The sequence below is a fragment of the Bos grunniens genome, chromosome 10 (genome assembly GCF_055505025.1).
Source record: "Bos grunniens cultivar Pamir isolate PY7600 chromosome 10, Bosgru_T2T1.0, whole genome shotgun sequence".
Taxonomy (NCBI): Eukaryota; Metazoa; Chordata; class Mammalia; order Artiodactyla; family Bovidae; genus Bos; species Bos grunniens.
The window spans coordinates 76639920-76659507 of NC_141174.1; the positions used below are offsets into that span (position 1 = coordinate 76639920).

Below are 19588 nucleotides of genomic sequence, written 5' to 3' on the forward strand. Positions count from 1 at the left end.
ACGACTAAGGCCTGGCACAGCCACATAAGTAAATAAATAAATACTCCCCCCACAAAAATAGATGGGCTTCACAGGTGACTCAGTGGTAAAGAATCCGCCTGCCGAGCAGGAGTGTCTTACCCCTTGTGGGTTGCTCTTGGGAAGGATTCTGTCTGCACTGGCATCTGTCAGATAGACCAGGAGGGTGCGGCCTGGCAGTGGGGGCAGGCTGTGTTTGACAGAGAGGTTCACAGCTGTCTCCAGGGCCTGTCGATACCGAGCCAGCATCTCACGGTCACATTTCCACTGTCTGCAGGCAGGAAAGAAACAGACGGAGGGCTCAGGGGCTTCTCTGTTTGCCACTTGAAGGCAAACGGGAAGATGAGAACTTGCCACTCAAGTATTAAGTCTCCACCCATCCGCTGCCCGTCTCCAGTGTCAGTAGAAAAAATAAGGACAGAACTTCCCTTGGCCCCATTCTACAGGACTCTGCTAATCCATCCCATGGAGTAGACCCACTCTCAGACACTGCTTGCCATGCTTACCACATCAAGCCATATTTACTTCATGAAGCAAGATTTAACTGCAACTTTTTTTGGGGGTGGGGGCTGTGCAGGGCAGCTTTGGATATATGAGTTGCCTAACCAGGGACAAAACTGGCCCCAGTAGTCAAGAGTACCAGGAAATTTCCAACTGCTGCTTATTTTTAAATTGCAATTTGAAGAACCAACACTAACTTCTTAATCTGAAAAATGGCAATTAAAGGAAAAAGAAACATTCATCCCACCTTTCCAAGACAATCTCTATTTCAAAGTAACTAAATAGCTTTAGTTCACAGAGGGTGGTTCTTTTCAGAGCTCCAGCTAGTAAATATGGGGAATGATAGAAAATGTATCATATTATTTGGCATTTGTTTTTAAAAACATCTTCAAAAAAAGAAAAGAGAGGGATCAGGAAACGAAGGCTGGTAAAATCTTGATTTTTCACTGAATGGGAGTCCATTACGTTATTCTCATTACATGTTTAATTTTTTTCATCATTTTTTTAATCTAGAGAAGCCAGCAGTCTCTACCATTGCCTATCCAGTAGAAATAAATTACAATTATTGAAATGAAATTGAAACTATACATGTAATATAAGGTTTTCTAGTAGCCACATTTTAAAAAGTAAAAAGAAACAGGAAATATTAATATCACATTTAATTTAGTCTAATGTACATATGTACATATATATATGTATTTTTCACTTCAACATGTTAATACAAAAATTAAAAATGAGATATTTTGCATCCTTCTTCACATTGCCCTCAAAATCCAGCACATCTCAGTTCCCACTAGTCACATTTCAAGTGCTCAAGAGCCACATGTGGCTGGTGGCTACCAAACTGACCAGCAAAGACATACTGTTAGGACTACACCCTCAGCTTAATTCTTTAATGGCCCTGTGTTCAGCCACTGATCCACTGATTCAGGTGAGTCCTGGCCACTGAGTCCTATTAGAAGGTTAGATGAGACCTGCATTTGTCTTGAATGAAAATGAATGAAGAAGTATCTAAAAGGACAAAATTCTGGAAATTCATCAAGCTTACAGAACCGATTTTATACCTATCTTTGAGTCTGCTTGAGGATAACAATTTTTATAAGTATCAAAAGAGAAAGGAAAGTGAATGGGTCAGAAAATACACAGAAGAGAGAAACAAAAAGAAAAAGAAACAGATAGAGAAGAAAAAGAAAGACGAGTATGAACCAGAGCATAGGTAGAGAGGCACTATCGGGTACAAAGAGGAAGGCAAATGCCGCATAGGCTGACAGAGTCCACAGAAACCAATAAGCAACCACAGATACTACAGTGGAGGCCAAACACTGATATTGTTTCACTCTCTCTCTGCAGGACAAAGTTAAAGACTAGGTTTTCTATGCAAAAGACGATGGGAAACAGTCAAGTTTCAGTGGCTGGGAGACTGACAAGCATGTTTTCACAGAATAAAAGCTGGGGTTTCAAGATGACTTCCAAGCCCTTTTAAGGTGCTTCTCATGCCCACCCCTTGCTCCCAGATAGCACATACTCATGCACACACCTGGCCTTGTGTATTTTCATCTTCTTCCGCTTGAGCTGTTCATATATCACAGGGATCATCATTGCTGTCCGAAGTTCCCGACGGCTTGGTTGGCGAAACTGCCAGGAATAGGCATGCTTCTTGCCATATTTTGTGTTTTTAATTATTATCTGCTTTATCAGTTGTGTGTTGGAAGGAAATGGCAACTCTGGGTGGCAACAGGTAAGTATCTGAGTTAGGCAGCTTCTATTTCCTCCTCTTATCTTCCCATCAATGCTGTCTTGAGGAGGCTGGCCAGTGTCTGACCTCTGCCCACCCCATACACTGAGAGTGGAAAGTAAGAGGCTGAAAATACCAGTGCTGCTATCTCATCTGTTCTCAGACATGAGAGATAAACAGGAGTTGGAAGAAGAGAGATATTACCTTTCTTTTCGAGTTGAGCCTCAAGGTCATTGATGGAATCATGAGCATTAAGGAATCTGAATGGAAACTGCCGACTGTGGATCACTGTCTTCTACAAAGCAAAAAGAGGGGTCATGAGCAGAGGACCAAGAGGGATGGGGAGCATCAGAGGCTTCAGGGGCCAGGAAGATGAGATAACCCCTCTATTAGATCTGTGGGAAGGTGGGAAAGGACAAAATAGATATTAGACAAAGGTAGAAAAGAATAGATGTCCTGAGAGACTATGAGGAAAGAGAAAAGGAGAGGAAGTAACAGAAGGTTCCCTGTTTCTTTTATATCAGACTCCCTCTTAAGTGAGTTAAATCACAGAAATGATCTCAGAAAATAAAAAGGAAAGTTCTCAAACAGCACAGTGGCTATGACCTTCCCCAGCCACTCGGAGAAGCCTGGCTCCCCGCCCCTCACACGTACAGCATGCTGGAGTCTCTGGAGCACAAGCTCGTGGTGACGGGCGCTGATTCCAACCCGCAGCAGGTTACGTAGGTTCCGAAGCATGGCCATGAAGGGGAGTTTCCCACTGTCTGCCGAAGGTAGACATAGGGTGGCAAAAGCAAACAAAGGATGAATGAGAGAGGTCAGAGATCAGAGCAAGATGACCAGAGGCCAAGGAGAATATGCATGTTAGAGGAAATGAGGTACTAATAAGTGATCTATTGTCCACAAAATGTTTTAAAGGTCTGGAAAGATAAAAATTGGGTTGCCTGATCTTGGAGCAAAATCTGTACGTTTATGGAATTAGCTATTTCAACAAACAACTTAGGTCATCACTTTGTTGGCTTCAGTCCTGAGACTGGGCTTAACTGGCAAAATACATTCTCTACAATAATGATTTCCAAACTTTTTAGATGGCTAAAAGAGAAATTTCCAAGTGTAATCTCATAAATTATATACATGGAGTACTAGCAACCATGTAACATGGACTAAGTGATTACAGGAGTTCAATCTGTATAGTAAATACTGGAAACACTCTTTAGATAAAGGTAGACATAAACAGGAGGTGTGATATTTTTCCTGGGTACCCCTGCAAAACACTCAGACCACACTCAGACCACATTACAGGCCTGGCCTATGAGGCCCCAAACCACATCCCAGTCACTAGCTCTACCATCAACAGCCTTCATTAGGAAAGTGGTGGTACCTTTTTTAAGGTTATATAAGTCTTATTTGAATTATAGCTAGAAAGCTTTCAGCCTCCTGGAAATCCTGTGGTTCTCCAGTCATAAGTCTTCTTCTGAGTTAGATTGTGTAAAACAATTAAGTTGTATACACAGTGTAAATGATATGTGACAAGTCATGAACTATTGCATCCTTTGTCAACTCATAAGTTTTGCTCAAATGTTGCTATATATGAAAGATATACTGATCAATTTGATAAGAAATTAAATTCAATATCATATTCTTTGATACACTAGAATATAAAATGAATACTCATTCTATAGATGAAGTAGTTCACTGATTTCAATCTAAAAAAATTGTTAATGAGTTACTAATGAGCCTCTGAGGGCCAAAGAGGGATCTGTATATCTAGTTATATTTTATCTTATATTGTATACTTTATTTTTTACACTTATCTTCATATCTATATTTATATAAGTTATGTAGTTCCTAAAGTACACAATTTATTAGTACATGTATAAAATTTTTAAAAATACATGTACATATATTCTGGTGTATCCCAAAAATTCTTTCTGCAATATATAATCCAGTGGGCTGGGGACCACTGGATTAGATTATGGGCATTTGTCTCAACCAAGATAAATGACACAGTTTTAATTTTCAGGGTCAGAGGGAGGAAGTGGAGATGATGCATACTAGAATCACCAAAACATGCTAGCTGCCATCCAGGTCTCTTTATCCCACTCTAACCAAAGTCGTACCAAATGTTGGGGAAAAGGTTGTCAAGCATGTGTGTGTGTGTGTGTGTGTGTGTGTCTTTTTGTGTTTTAATTCTCATGTGATTCTGATATATACACTGTCATAGACAATTACAAAGTGAGAGGAATGATAAGCGGCTGAGCTATTTGGTCTGCCCTGAGTACAATCTATAAATGACAGCTCACAGAAAAAGAAAAGCCAGCTTGGGTTTCTGAAGCTCCAAAATATGAAGTCCATAAAACTCAAACAGCCAGGACTTTCTGGTGGTCCTTTCTGCTGGTCCAGCGGATAAAAGTCCACCTTGCAATGCAAGGGACTCGGGTTCAATCCCTGGTCAAGGAACCAAGATCTCACATGCTGTGGAGCTACTGAGCCTGCATACAACTAGAGAGTCGGTGCAACACAATGAAAGATTCTACGGGTGCAAGGAAGACCCCACGCACCGTAACTAATACCTGACACAGTCAACCAAAAAACAAACGAAAACAAAACAAACAAACGCAGGAAACCCTCAAGCAGGCAAAAAGTCTATAGTCAGACAGAAAGAAGCTGATTTTAAACTTTCAAAGATGAAGGAGGAAGTAAAAGAAAACATGGAATAAAAAGGGCCTTCTATAGTTAAAAATAAACTAGCAAGAAAAGAGATTGAGAGTAACTTGGTCCTCCCCACCTGAATTATTTTTACTCATGTGGGCATATGACCTAGAACATCTGTGTCCTAAAAATGGGCTTTGGTGGAGATTTCAATGTGCCATGTCCCAGTCCTACTTTGTCTGGAAGAGTGACACAGATTTTGGCACAAGTGATATCAGAGAGAAGGTAATGCTTTTGTCATGTATTGATAAAGGCTTGTATTATATCACCTAACATATCACCTAATCATGTCTGAAAATATGACCTTCCTATGATGTCAGTGCTATTCAAAGCAGAGGCCACTGGCCACTTTGGTGTGGTCAATGGCAGACCTGTTAAATCCAATCATTTCCAGTGATGGAACTACCAAGTGAGAATAATTGCACCACGCCATGGAAACTTCTCTTTCAGGGGCCAAAATGTAGAAGCATGAGTGAGTAAGACAGGAAGGGAGTGTGATACTCAAGGTTACTCTACCGATGAGTTCCTCCCAGACGGTGGCCTTGTTTCCCCGTAAGCTCAGCTCCCGCTCCCAGGTCTCTGGTCGAGCGAGCTTCATCCGCTTCCCGGCTCTGCTAGAATCCCAGGGCCCTGGGAGGCGGCTTCGAGAAAAGGCCTGTAGGTTGGAGGGGTATCTGAAACAGACAAGGAAAAACATCATTTCAAAGGCATCTGAAAATAACTCGGAAAGGAACAGTGAGTCAGTCAAAGCCAGTAAGTCCCAGTTAAGGCCAGGTCTGCTCAAACTATAAGGACTGGGGCTATGGGCGCTGAAGAGTCAGGGGGTTATCCAGCTGGAGTGTGCATCTTCTCACCTGCAGCCCAGCAGGGCCTGGACAAGCTGTGCAGGCTCATGGATGTGCAGTCTCCGTACCAACTTCTTCAGGGTGAACCTTTGCTCACTCTTTTTCTCTGACACTGAACCATAGGTTGTCTCAAACTGTGGAAATATTCCCAAGTCCCACAGGGGTCATTCAATCTATGACATGGTCATCTTCTTCAGAAAACAAAAAAAAAGACCATCCTACACCTAGATTTGACAAAGAACAGGACTAAAGAGTAAAACTCTTCAGCAGCAGGAGCTTCTGAGTAGGTGTGTGGGGTCACTGTGTTTCATCTACACAAGTCGGACTACCAACAGTTAACAATGGATGAATGGCTTGTGAAAAGCAAGATGGGGATTGACTAAACAGAGACGAGCCGGTTCTTCGAGGGAGAGAGAGCGAAAGCAGCTCTTATTTAAATCATTGATGGGCTTCCCTGGTGGTCCAGTGGTTAAGACTCCATGCTTCCACTGCTGAAGGCATGGGTTCAATCCCTGGTTGGGGAACAAATGTCTGAGACTTGGAGCATGCAACTGGAGCACAATGTAAGCTGTGAGGAGTTAAAAAATGAAAGAAGCTGGCTTTCAGAGTCTTCTATCTTAGAAGAGCTAAGTTTGGGATATATTAATAGGATGAAAAGACCAGTGGACCAACTGAGGATGTGTTTTCTTGTAATACTAACATATTTCCCTAATAATCTTATTTTAATGAATATGATATCATCGTTCAGATCCAGGTATTGTTAGAAATCCTTTAAATACAGTAACTGATTTAGTTACTCCTCACAAAGAACCCAATGAAGTAGGTCCTGCTAGTATCCGATTCATTTTATATGTGAGGAAAATGAGGCAAGAGAAGGTAAGTCATTTGACCAAGGTTGCACAGCCAGCAACTAAGGAGTAGGGATGGGGTGGGATTCAAAACTAGGTTGTCTGGATCCAGATTCTACGCTCTTAACCACTAAGCGTGTGTGTGTGCGAATGCTAAGTCACTTCAGTCGTGTTCGACCCTTTGCGACCCTATGGCAACCGTAGCCCACCAGGCTCCTCTGTCCATGGGATTCTCCAGGCAAAACTACTGGAGTGGATTGCCATGTGCTCCTCCAGGGGATCTTCCCGACCCCACGATTGAACCTATATCTCTTATGTCTCCTGTGTTGGCAGATGGTTTTTTACTACTAACGCCACCTGGGAAGCCCTAACCACTAAGACTAGTGCCTAATTTGTTATTAAAGTAAAAACGAAAATAAAAATTTTTTATTTGGCTTATTTTTTTAAATTCCTGTGGAAGGTGGAGATTCCATAATGTTTTTAACTCACTTATCCAGCTGGACGTGATCTCTGTCAGTAAAGAATGACACCAAGGAGAGCAAAGTGGAAACAAAAGGAGCCTTTCCCAGTGTTCCCAAAGCCCCAAAATCACAGCTGAGAATTCCAAGGACACTTGCATGTGCCTACTACACCCACTACTAGTATTTCTAGACCAAATGGAATTCCATTTCCAAGTATTAATTGAGAAAAGATTGTACATGTACATTTAGAACCCCAGAAAAAGGCACTCACCATCCTCTGTTCACCTCGAATATGCCAAATGAACCTTGGCAAATATGTCTGTGTCTCAGAAAATGTATGTTCCTTCTGTAAGGACAGAAGAAACTGTTTCAAAAAGGGAGGTGATGGTTGTCCCTAGAGAGACCCATTCCAATAGTCCATCTCTATCACAAAGGAAGCGGCTGGGAAAGAGGCGGGCCCTGCTCTCTGCTGCCTGAGCTCTACTCAGCTCCTCTGCATTTCTCTGACTCCCTCTGTTCCTGGTGGTAGAAACATGTCAGTTGTTTAGAGGAGGTTGGGCGGCTGGGGGAAATCAGTGTGTTCCCTCACCTTGCCCACCCACCCCCCCGCCCCCGCCAACTTTCTAGGGAAAAAGGGGCCAGGCTGTAAATGACCAGGGTTGAGGCAGGGACTGACTGGCGGGCGGGGTGGCCGTCGGGGGCGCCGCTTGGCCCGGTGCTTCCGAGGGTTGTACTTAGCCAGCTGGTACTCATCAAACTGGGAAAATTTGTCCCTCATCGCAGCACGCAGGCAGGCAGGCAGGGGTGCGAGACAGTCTTCCTGTTCTCTGCACAGGAGCTGTCAAAGAGATGAAAAACCATCAAGGGTGAGACCACTTCACGGGGTTCAGTGACAGCACAGGATACAAATTCCCAGGCCCAGCTCAACAACGGCAATTTCTGTGGTCCTGGACCTGTCAGCAGACTCCTCAGAGTCTCCTCTTCACTGTAAACACGAGGTCCAGAGTAACACCAATTTTTCTCAAGCTCCGCCCAGCCCTTCTGAGTCACGCCCTCCCTGTTGGGCAACCCAGCCTGGTACTGCAAGAGACTGTCCTGTCTGGGCACCGGGCTTGAGACAGCAGGTCAAAGTGTCTGAGAGTTTTCTCCAGGGATGCAGTGAGCAAAGGAAAGGGAACCAAGTGAGAATCCAAGCTCAGGAAACTGAATGCCATACCTCATAGAACCTGGCTACCTGGATCCAATCAGAAGGCAACTGGACGATGGCACAGAAGTACCGTCGCAGGTAGGGGCGGCAGAGTGGCAGGAAGGCAGCAATGGCCAAGACTTTGTTGGCCACATCCCGGACATTCAGCTGCTGCCTGGTGTACAGAGATGCCTAGGGAACAGAATAGGTAGCGCTGGCCTCTCAGCCACCTCTTCATTGCATCGTGCCATAAACTAACTTCCTTATCTAACCTGCCTGCATAAAACCTTTCCTGAGCCCTCCATATTGTCTGTAAAGTCCAAGCTTCTTGGCTTGGCATTCTACATGCTCCATAATCTAGCCCTTATTCACCAGTCTTCTCCTAAGTCTACATACCCCCACTTAAGGGCGTTTAACCCTTTCCCTCTTTGGAGGGCTTCTCTGGTGGTCGAGACGGTAAAGAAACTGCCTGCAATGCAGGAGACCCAGGTTCGATCCCTGGGTCGGGAAGATCCCCTGGAGAAGGGAATGGCAACCTACTCCAGTATTCTTGCCTGGAGAATTCTATGGACAGAGGAGACTGGCGGGCTACAGTCCATGGGGTCGCAAAGATTGGACATGACTGAGTGACTAATACTTTCACTTTCACTTTCCCTCTTTGGAAGACCTCTCACTTTTCAGACTGCTGATTTATCCTGCCATCTTCCAAAGTCTAATAGGAAATATTTTCCCCCTTTTCTCTGCTTCTGAGACATTTGCTATCTACTACTCCATTTGCATTTACATAATATCTGGGATTGCTTTGGTTTCCCTAACAATACCACACATGCCCTAAGAGCCAGATCCAAGTATCATTATATCTTTTGGTATAGCCCTCAAGGCATTGTGTATTTAGCCTGTGTACTTATTAAAAAGCAGAGATATTACTTTGCCAACAAAGGTCCGTCTAGTCAAGGCCATGGTTTTTCCAGAGGTCATGTATGGATGTGAGAGTTGGACTGTGAAGAAAGCTGAGCGCTGAAGAATTGATGCTTTTGAACTGTGGTGTTGGAGAAGACTCTTGAGAGTCCCTTGGACTGCAAGGAGGTCCAACCAGTCCATCCTAAAGGAGATCATTCCTGGGTGTTCTTTGGAAGGAATGATGCTAAAGCTGAAACTCCAATACTTTAGCCACCTCATGCGAAGAGTTGACTCTTTGGAAAAGACCCTGATGCTGGGAGGGATTGGGGGCAGGAGGAGAAGGGGACGACAGAGGATGAGATGGTTGGATGGCATCACCAACTCGATGGACATGGGTTTGAGTGAACTCTGGGAGTTGGTGATGGACAGTGAGGCTTGGCGTGCTGTGATTCATAGGGTCGCAAAGAGTCAGACACAACTGAGTGACTCAACTGAACTGAACTTACTAAATAAACAAACCCTAGTATATTCTTTCTCAATCCTCTCTTCCCCTCCTCCTCAGAGAACCCTAGGGATTGGGCCTCAGGCTCACCCAAAGATCCTACTGTCTTCCTAAGTAAAGCTCCTCCCACCCCTAATACGAATCTGCCCACCATCCCCCTCATACACCATAACCAAATTCCCTTCCTCCTAGCTTCCCACTCCCATCCCTTCCTTCACATCACAATACCTTGAGGACAAATTCAGGCTCAAAGCGGGCAACTTCGCTACAGACTTTGAGGAGGAAAGCCTGGGTAGAGTACGCTGCATCATTTCTGTTTACATTTGCCACCAGCGATGAACACAGAAAGCTCATGAGAACCATCTGGGAATCAAGAAAGAGAGGGAAGAAAGGGGTCAGAAGGACCAAATTAAGCATCCACTCAGGCCAACTTACAATGTCAAAGACAGAGAAAAAGAACCCAGGTTCAGGAAGATGTTTGTCTGGCTAAGGTCTGAAAAGACGTTTAGCAAGTGAAACGCCAGAGCTCCTGCCCCTTCTTTCCATGGAGGGGATCTGGATCAGCCTTTGGTGACCATTCTTCTCACCTTCCTCATCCCCTCCCCTCCACCACCACCAACCTCTCCCAGCTCCGGAACTTTTACCTTCACTTCCTGAAGGACTTGTTCAGTAGGCTCAGGATGAGATTCAGAGTCCCCAGGGGTGAGCTTCAAGGCCAGCTCCTCCACCTCCTCCTCCTCTCCCAAGCTTAGTCTATAAAAAGGCATTTGAGCCTCTGCCCATTCCTTCTCTTCTGGCTTTTTCTCTCCTGAAGATGACCATCGACCCTGGGGATTGTGGCAGTTATTAATCCCAGCATACACCAGCAGCCCCTCAAACAGACAGAGAGCTGAAAGAAACATCCAGAGCTAGGAAGAGTCCACATCTACCTTCTAGCACCTAAACTCCTCTCCCTTCACACCCTGGCATGGATCTGTCTGGTCTGATGGAGAGACACACTGGCACACACACACATTGTTTCCCAAATCAACATTCTGAGCATTTGCTCAGATGATTCATGATCTGCTTTCATCTTCTTATTGATGTCATAGCCTAGAAGCCTGGGGCCCCTCACAACACATCTTCTAATTGCTATTAAGGTATTATGGAGTTAGAAGAAAAAAAGACCAAGTCCCAGATTAATCCCCCAGCAATCGTGATCTTACTCTCTGAGCCTCAGCTTCCTCATCCTCTGCCACCTACCTGATGGGGCTGTTAGAAGATTAAATGGGATGTGTATATGACTCTTTGCAAATTGCAAAGTGCTGAATAAACGTAAGGTGGCAGTAGCTGTAATCCTCACAATGACTCAATGAGGTGGACTTTCACTGACTTCATCTTAAAGGTGAGAAAATTAAAGCTTCAAAGGGTTAAGAGTCTTGCCCAAGTCTGAGTGGCTTGTAATAATAGGCAGAGAAGGGGAAAGGCTCAGATTCACCTTTCCCTCAGTCCAAATCTCAAGTCTCCACAGAAGGAATGTGTATCTGCCTATCGATCCTGACCTGTATGCCAAAGGTGTTTATATAGATGTGTAAGTGGACGTGTGTTTGCACATGCACACACAGTGAAGTGATCCAGGGTATTACAGTCGTGTCTCTGCCTTGTAAGATCTCAAAAGCACCTGACTGACTCTGCTACTGCAATATAATGCCAGCTCTCCTCCCATGCAGAGGCTTTCTAAAAACAAAATCTACTTTTGCTCTACTGTTCAGAATCTCTGAACTATATATGCAATAAGAGTATTGATGCTGATGAAGAGAACCTTTGGGTAAAGGGCACCTCAGGAAGAGACTATGAGGAGACAGGGTACACAGATGCAGAACAGAGGGACAGTGTGGCACTGAAAGCTAGTGACTAGAGCATCTAACACATATGGCTGCAGTGAAGACAGCTGCCTGGAGCCATTACCAGAACTGCTTCCTGAACTCTCTCTGGGGCAGAGATGGTTTTCGAGACCCTGGGGCAGGTCAGAAGGCCTCGTCCCTCAGAGAGGTACTGCACCCTCGAGGCTGGATGCTCAGAAAGCAGGTGGTTGCTGCTGTTCAAGCTGCACAGATCAGCTTGAGCCAAGTGAGATATCTGGAGATTCTGGAGCAAGGGGCTGATAGACACAGTGCTCTTTAAAATGGTGAGTGTGGCCAGGCACCGATTCTCCAAGGAGAGGATGTCTGAGTGGGCAGACACATGCCCGGGTGGCTTCTCCAAGGTCTTCAGGTCAGGAAGGGTGGCCAGGCACCGATTCTCCAAGGAGAGGATGTCTGAGTGGGCAGACACATGCCCGGGTGGTTTCTCCAAGGTCTTCAGGTCAGGAAGGGTGGCCAGGCACCGATTCTCCAAGGAGAGGATGTCTGAGTGGGCAGACACATGCCCGGGTGGTTTCTCCAAGGTCTTCAGGTCAGGAAGGGTGGCCAGGCACCGGTTCTCCAAGGAGAGGATGTCTGAGTGGGCAGACATATGCCCAGGTGGTTTCTCCAACATCTTCGGGTCAGGAAGTGTGGCCAGGCACCGGTTCTTCAAGGAAAGGATGTCCATGTGGGTAGACACGTACCCATGGAATTTCTCCATGACCGGGGCCCAATCTGTATATAGCTAGAAGGAGAGAAAGAGAGGTGATGAGCAGCTGGCTGTAGTGGGAATGCATGTGTACTGGGACTAAATCTTTCCCATAGTCTTCCTGGTAATGCCAGTGACCTGAAGGCAGAGAACAACCAATATTTGTTTTTCTAGGACTGGGTTCATTCCAAGGATGTATTCAGGGAGTATTCAATCCAGAGAATACAGAGAGTATTCTAAGGAGGAGTAGGGAAAAGATAAGGCAGAAGTTTAATAAGAGTAAGGAAGTCTTAAAAAAAAAAAGAAAATAAAAGAAAAAGCAAGGGCTTGAGAGGAAAGGAACATGTCTTCACATGAAGGGGTAAGGAAAACTCTAGAGCTATCGGTCTGATCCCAACTTAGCACAGGAGCCATACTGGTCATCTGGACTGGATTCTTGGTGAAAGAAAAACAAACACCTTGATCAGGTATCAATACTCACCACCTCTATTGCTTTCTTTCTCCAAAACTCTAGATGTGTTTTTAATGAGCTGCTGCTGCTGCTAAGTCGCTTCAATCGTGTCCGACTCTGTGCGACCCCATAGACGGCAGCCCACCAGGCTCCTCCGTCCCTGGGATTCTCCAGGCAAGAACACTGGAGTGGATTGCCATTTCCTTCTCCAATGCATGAAAGTGAAAAGTGAAAGTGAAGTCGTCGCTTAGTCGTGTCCGACTCCTAGCGACCCCATGGACTGCAGCAGCCATGTTTAAAAACCAGACTATATAATGATCTTTTACTTTTATCTAGTTTGACTTTTTCTATTTCATATTCAGTGCTCCCATTTCATTTAGTTTATGTTTTCCAATTTCTGTCACTTCATTTTTTTTAATGTTCTTGCTCAAGCTTTTATTAAGCATAATAGAAAAGCCTTTGTATACATATATATAGTATGTATAATATATATTTTAAAGAACATGAATTTTTGCCTAGCTAAAAAATTTATGACATTTTGATTCTACTTGTTTGACTCAGTATGAATAGAATGCTAGGATTCTAATTTTAAAAAAATAGATACAAACAAGCAAAGGTTTACTGTATAGCACAGGGAACTATAGTTAATATCTTGTAATAACCTATAATGGAAAATAATCTGAAAATGATATATGTATATATGTATAACTAATCACCTTGCTGAGCACCTGAAACATTGTAAGTCAGCTATACTTCAATAAAATATATAAAGAAAAAATAAAGCAATTTTAAAGCAGAAAAAAAAAAATACCACGTCAACATCTTGCCTCTTACTCACTCTTTAACCAACTAAATAGGATTCTATCCCCACTAGTTCTCCAAGGCTACCCTCTTAGGTAACTAATGAAATTCTGGTTACTACAAAAATAGACATATCTTGGCCCTTATTTACTTTATCTGTCAAGTAGACTATGACACTGTGATCACTCTCTCCTGAAACTCTCCCTTTGGCTTCCATGGTGCCATCCCGGTATTCCTCTTAAAACCCTGACTGCACCTCTTGGGGGTTCTTCCTCTGCCATTCCTTGAATATTGATATTCTTTAGAATTCTTTTCTAACCCTTCTATACACTACTTTCTCAAGATGGTCTCACCTACTCTGTTGCTCCAAATAACACTGCTACGTTGGCAACTCACATATTTATTCCATGACCCAGGTCTCATCTGAGCTTCATACTCATTAATTCATTCCCTTGTTGGACATCACCACTTGGATGACCCAAAGGTACCCAATACTCCATAGATCCCAAAGGCATCATTTTTCTACGTCTTCCCCAAATCCACTTCCCCTCATTGCCCCCTCTGCTTACAGGGGTTTGAATAAAATAGGCTTGAGTTTGAATCCCGATGAGACCTTGGACTGGTTCCTTAAACTCTGTGCCACAGTTTCCTCATCAACAAAACTGAAATAAATGCCTACCTCATATAGTTGTACAGGAAGAAGTAAGAAAAAAATATATGAAGCACTTAGAGTAGTGCCTGGAGCTTAAATGCAAGTTGTTATTTTTTATTATTATTATCCAATAAACTACCAAATCCTATTGATTCTACTCCTTCAATATCTCCCAAATCTAATTCTCTCTGTTCTGCCTGCCACTATCTTTGCTGAAATGCTCCAGTCCACATGACACACAGTACGTAGCTCTACTTAAAGGAGCTCCCAATACATACCCTGGAGAAGGAAATGACAACCCACTCCAGTACTCTTGCCTGGAAAATCCCATGGACGGAGGAGCCTGGTAGGCTGCAGTCCATGTGGTCATGAAAAGTGGGACACAACTGAGCAACTTCACTTTCACTTTTCACTTTCATGCGTTGGAGAAGGAAATGGCAACCCACGCCAGTGTTCTTGCCTGGAGAATCCCAGGGACAGCAGAGCCTGGTGGGCTGCCGTCTATGGGGTTACACAGAACTGGACACGACTGAAGTGACTTAGCAGCAGCAGCAATACATACCCCAGCCGCCATTTACTGCATCACTTTATTTCATCAAGATAAAAATTTATTTTGTTAGGTTATCTGCTTACTTGTTCACCGTTTCTCCTTAATAAGATAAAACTCCCTGAGAGTCAAGGCTCCTTTGTCTTGTTCACCTCTGTATGCCCAGCATCACACACATAACCTGGCTTCTAATCTCCCAGTCTCATTTTTTCCTGCTACTCCCATCTAACTTCATGCTTGAACCATACAAACTCTTTTCAGCTTATGAATTGCCGAGGTATCTCTTGACTCTCGATCTTTGCACAGGCAGAGGCCTGGAACACTCATCCTTCTACTGAGACCACCCGTCTTCCCCAGCCTCTTCTTTACTAGGCCAAATTCTACTTCCTTCTCACTCTGAAGGCCTCAGTTTAACAGTCGGAGCCTCGGGTGAAACCCAGCCCCCAGCCTTGTACAGGTGGTCCTTCTATGTTCCCACATTGTACTTCCTCAAGCAGAGAACACATCTTTGAATTGTAATTGTCTGTTCATTTGTCTTTCATCCCCCCAGACTATAAATTCCTGAGGACAAAGACCCTTCAGCCTTGTTCAGCATTGTCGGAACAATGCCTAGTCCATGGGATTCAGAAGTTTTTGAAAATCTGGTGAAAGCTATGGAGCTTTTTCACATGAGTATATACTAGTTTGCATTCAGGTTACAGGAAGTCCGCCTATGTATCTCCTAGAATCTCTATTAACTGCAAATTAAGAACTTCCATCTGACAGAATGCTTGAATTAATATTATTAGGAATGTATATACTCTCTTATTTGGACAAATGCTTATCTCCTGTTTACATTTAAGTATTTTAGGAAAAAGTATGTTGTTAATACGTAAGAGGTTATGTAATACGTACATAAGTCTTAATATGTAAGAGTTTATGTACTGAAGTGTAGAATACTTCCAAGAAGACTTGAATGGACTGACAATCCAGAACCAGAAAGGACAATGGCTATCTCACTGGACATCAGAGTGGGCAAATGGAATGAAGAATGATGGCCTGGATGTCCCTGGTGGCTGAGTGGTAAAGAATCTGCCTGCCGACGCAGGAAACACAGGTTCAATCCCGGGTCAGGGAAGATCCCACATGCCATGGAGCAGCTAAGCCTGTGTGCCACAACAGTTGAGCCTGGGCTCCAGAGTCCAGGAGCCGCAATGACTGAGACCACACGCCACAACCACTGAAGGCTGCAAGCCCTAGAGCCCGTGCTCCACAAGAGAAACTACGCAATGAGAAGCCCCCACTCACCACAAATAGAGAAAAGCTCTCACAAAGTAATGAAGACCCAGCACAGCCAAAAACTAATTAATTTACAAAAAACAATGATGGCCTGACTTGCAGTAACAGGGATGTAACTAAAGATCATCATATTAAGTGAAGTAAGTCGGAAAGAGAAAGACAAATACCATATATCACTAATACATGGAATCTAAGATATAGCACAAATGAACCCATCTACAAAACAGGAACTGACTCATAGACATAAAGAACAGATTTGTGGTTGCCAAAGGGAAGGAAGGGAGGCAGAGGGATGGACTAGGATGGGTACATGCAAGCTATTGGGGTTGGCAGATGTAAACTATTACATTTAAAATGGACAAAGTCCTAATATGTAGAACGGAGAACTGTATTCAATATCCTGGAAAAACCATGATTGAAAAGAATATTTTAAAAGAATGTATATATCTATATAACCAAGTCACTTTGCTTTAAAGCAGAGATTGGCACAACACTGTAAATCAACTATACTTCAATTAAAAAAAAAAATTTAACAACAACAACAACAAAAAAGAATGACGGCCTGTATGCTTAGTACATTTCCCTCATGTCTTTGTGCTATATGAGCCCTCAGCAAAAGGAGTGGGGAATTTCAGAATTGACTCAAGACTTTAAAAAGAAGTCCTATTATAAAAATAGAAAAAACTACAGTTACATGTTTTTCTTTCCCTGGTGATTGTGAAGGAGATTCAACTGACCTACAAATGAAAAGTATAAATCCCTATCTCGAGTTCCATTCTCCAGGGACAACCACTGCTAAGTTTTATATGAAAAGCTTCGGAAAATTTCTATGCATATACAAGTACATGTATAGGTCTATACTTCTCCTTCCCCCATATCCACCACCCGCTCCTTTCTTTTGCTTTACACAAAGAGGATCCTTCTTTGATAGTTTGATGTCAGCGCTTTCTATCATTGTGAAGCAGAATTCATCAAGCCAATGGATTGTAATCTGGGGGCTTCCCAGGTGGCTCAGCGGTAAGGAATTCACCTGACGATGCTGGAGACAAAGGTTTGATCCCAGGGTTGGAAAGATCCCCTGAAGAAGGAAATGGCAACCCAATCCAGTATTCTTGCCTAGGAAATCCCATGGACAGAGGAGCCTGGCAGGCTATAAGAGCATGGGGTCGCAAAAAGAGATTCAGTTCAGTTCAGTCATTCAGTCATGTCTGACTCTTTGCAACCCCATGGATCGCAGCATGCCAGGCCTCCCTGTCCATCAGGGAGTTCATCCAGAGTTTATCCAAACTCATGTCCATTGAGTCAGTAATCCCATCCAACCATCTCATCCTTTGTCGTCCCCTTCTCCTGCTGCCTCCAATCTTTCCCAGCATCAGGGTCTTTCCAAATGAGTCAGTTCTTTGCATCAGGTGGGTAGAGTACTGGAATTTCAGCTTCAACATCAGTCCTTCCAATGAACACTCAGGACTGATCTCCTTTAGGATGAACTGGTTGGATCTCTTTGCAGTCCAAGGGACTCTCAAGAGTCTTCTCCAACACCACAGTTCAAAAGCATCAATTCTTCAGCACTCAGCTTTCTTTATAGTTCAACTCTCACATCTACACACGATTACTGGAAAAACCATAGCTTTGACTAGATGGACTTTGTTGACAAAGTAATGTCTCTGCTTTTTAATATGCTGTCTAGGTTGGTCATAACTTTCCTTCCAAGGAGTAAGCGTCTTTTGATTTCATGGCTGCAATCACCATCCGCAGTGATTTTGGAGCCCAAAAACATAAAGTCAGCCACTGTTTCCACTGTTTCCCCATCTATTCACCATGAAGTGATGGGACCGGATGCCATGATCTTAGTTTTCTGCATGTTGAGCTTTAAGCCAACTTTTTCACTCTCCTCTTTCACTTTCATCAAGAGGCTCTTTAGTTCTTCCTCACTTTCTGCCATAAGCATGGTGTCATCTGCATATCTGAGGTTATTGATATTTCTCCTGGCAACCTTGATTCCAACTTGTGCTTCTTCCAGCCCAGCGTTTCTCATGATGTACTCTGCATATAAGTTAAATAAGCAGGGTGACAATATGCAGCCTTGACATACTCCTTTTCCTATTTGGAACCAGTCTGTTGTTCCATGTCCAGTTCCAACTGTTGCTTCCTGACCTGCATACAGATTTCTCAAGAGGCAGGTCAGGTGGTCTGGTATACCCGTCTCTTTCAGAATTTTCCACAGTTTATTGTGATCCACACAGTCAAAGGCTTTGGCATAAACAACAATAAAGAGAATCATACTTTAGACGCTGTGTGTTAAGTTGTTTCAGTACTTTCGGATTCTTTGCGCCCCCATGGACTGTAGCTCACCAGGCTCCTCTGTCCATGGGAATTCTCCAAGCAAGAATACTGGAGTGGGTTGCCATGCTCTCCTCCAAGGGATCTTCCCAACCCAGGGATCGAACTGGCATTTCTTATGTCCCCTGAGTTGGCAAGCAGGTTCTTTACCACTAGCGTCACCTGGGAAGCACGTTAATAGCCATCTCACTTTTAAGTTGACTGTGTGACACTGCACTCCAGTACTCTTGACTGGAAAATCCCATGGCCGGAGGAGCCTAGTAGGCCGCAGTCCATGGGGTCGCTAAGAGTCGGACGCGACTGAGCGACTTCATTTTTACTTTTCACTTTCATGCACTGGAGAAGGAAATGGCAACCCACTCCAGTGTTCTTGCCTGGAGAATCCCAGGGACAGGGGAGCCTGGTGGGCTGCCGTCTATGGGGTCGCACAGAGTCGGACACGACTGAAGTGACTTAGCAGCAGTAGTGTGACACTCTACCCTGCTTAAGCACAGCCCAGATTCCCTTCCAAGGAGCATACAGAACAAGGAAGAGGACCCATTCTCATTTGGCCTCTTCCTCCCTCCTCCAGTGTCCCTCCCATCCCCGGGCCTTCCCGTTCCTTCCGCCTTCTCGCTCCCTCTTTCACACTCCACCTCCGCTCCCAGAGCTGTCCGAGTAGCCCGGCCGAGGCACCCCACGCGGCGCCCGCCCTGCCGCGTCCGGGGAGGTCTCTACCTGGCCGCGCTAGGCCCTGCCCGCTCGCCCCGGCGGCCGAGCGCACGCCGAGATCCAGGCCGGGGCCGGTGCTGCCGGCGCTCGATCCTCCCGGGAGACACCCGGGCCTGGAGCAGCTAGCTGCCAAGCGGGACGCTCGGTTCCGGGCAGCAGGAATAGGATCAGGATCTGGGCTCCACTGGTAGGAAGAGTGGTAACCCGAGGCGGAGCCGGGCGGGGAGAGGGGCGGAGACTGTGCAGGACTAGGTGCGGCCCGCGGGGCGGAGAGACGAGCGGCTGACGACCAGGACAGAGCGAGCACTTCGCAGCTTTTTCTGGGGCCTGCGGTTAGTGCCACTATCAAGCCGCACTTTCTTTTCCCCTTCCTCGCCCTCTCTTTTCTTGTCCCTCAGGGACAAATTCTACCAAATTCTCTTCTACCAAATTTTCTTCTTTTGCGAAATTTCCTCTTTTGTTATGTCTTCCAATGTTCGCTGCTGATCTGGACACATTTTGGACACAT

The 19588-nt window shown here is 44.6% G+C and overlaps 1 protein-coding gene across 5 annotated transcripts in view; it reads right to left on the reverse strand.

Moving 5' to 3' along the window:
* The window catches only part of TEP1 (telomerase associated protein 1), a 40540-nt gene extending 21235 nt beyond the window's left edge, over positions 1 to 19305 (reverse strand). For 3 of the 5 annotated variants that reach the window (XR_015135065.1, XM_086322125.1, XM_086322130.1), the window contains exons 1-13: positions 19087 to 19305; positions 11656 to 12336; positions 10353 to 10535; positions 9937 to 10071; positions 8337 to 8498; positions 7797 to 7958; positions 7392 to 7466; positions 5821 to 5945; positions 5483 to 5640; positions 2909 to 3018; positions 2459 to 2549; positions 2057 to 2243; positions 121 to 289 (exon numbers count right to left, since the gene is read on the reverse strand). Coding sequence is in view for 4 of the 5 variants with exons in the window: in XM_086322125.1 (XP_086178251.1) it covers positions 121 to 289; positions 2057 to 2243; positions 2459 to 2549; positions 2909 to 3018; positions 5483 to 5640; positions 5821 to 5945; positions 7392 to 7466; positions 7797 to 7958; positions 8337 to 8498; positions 9937 to 10071; positions 10353 to 10535; positions 11656 to 12312 (2214 nt within the window). In the remaining variant the exon portion in view is untranslated. Of the gene's footprint in view, positions 1 to 120; positions 290 to 2056; positions 2244 to 2458; positions 2550 to 2908; positions 3019 to 5482; positions 5641 to 5820; positions 5946 to 7391; positions 7467 to 7796; positions 7959 to 8336; positions 8499 to 9936; positions 10072 to 10352; positions 10536 to 11655; positions 12337 to 19086 lie in introns of those variants that run through there. The other 2 variants (XM_086322126.1, XM_086322127.1) reach the window with 2 other exon arrangements.
* Between the last annotated feature and the right edge of the window lie 283 nt (positions 19306 to 19588).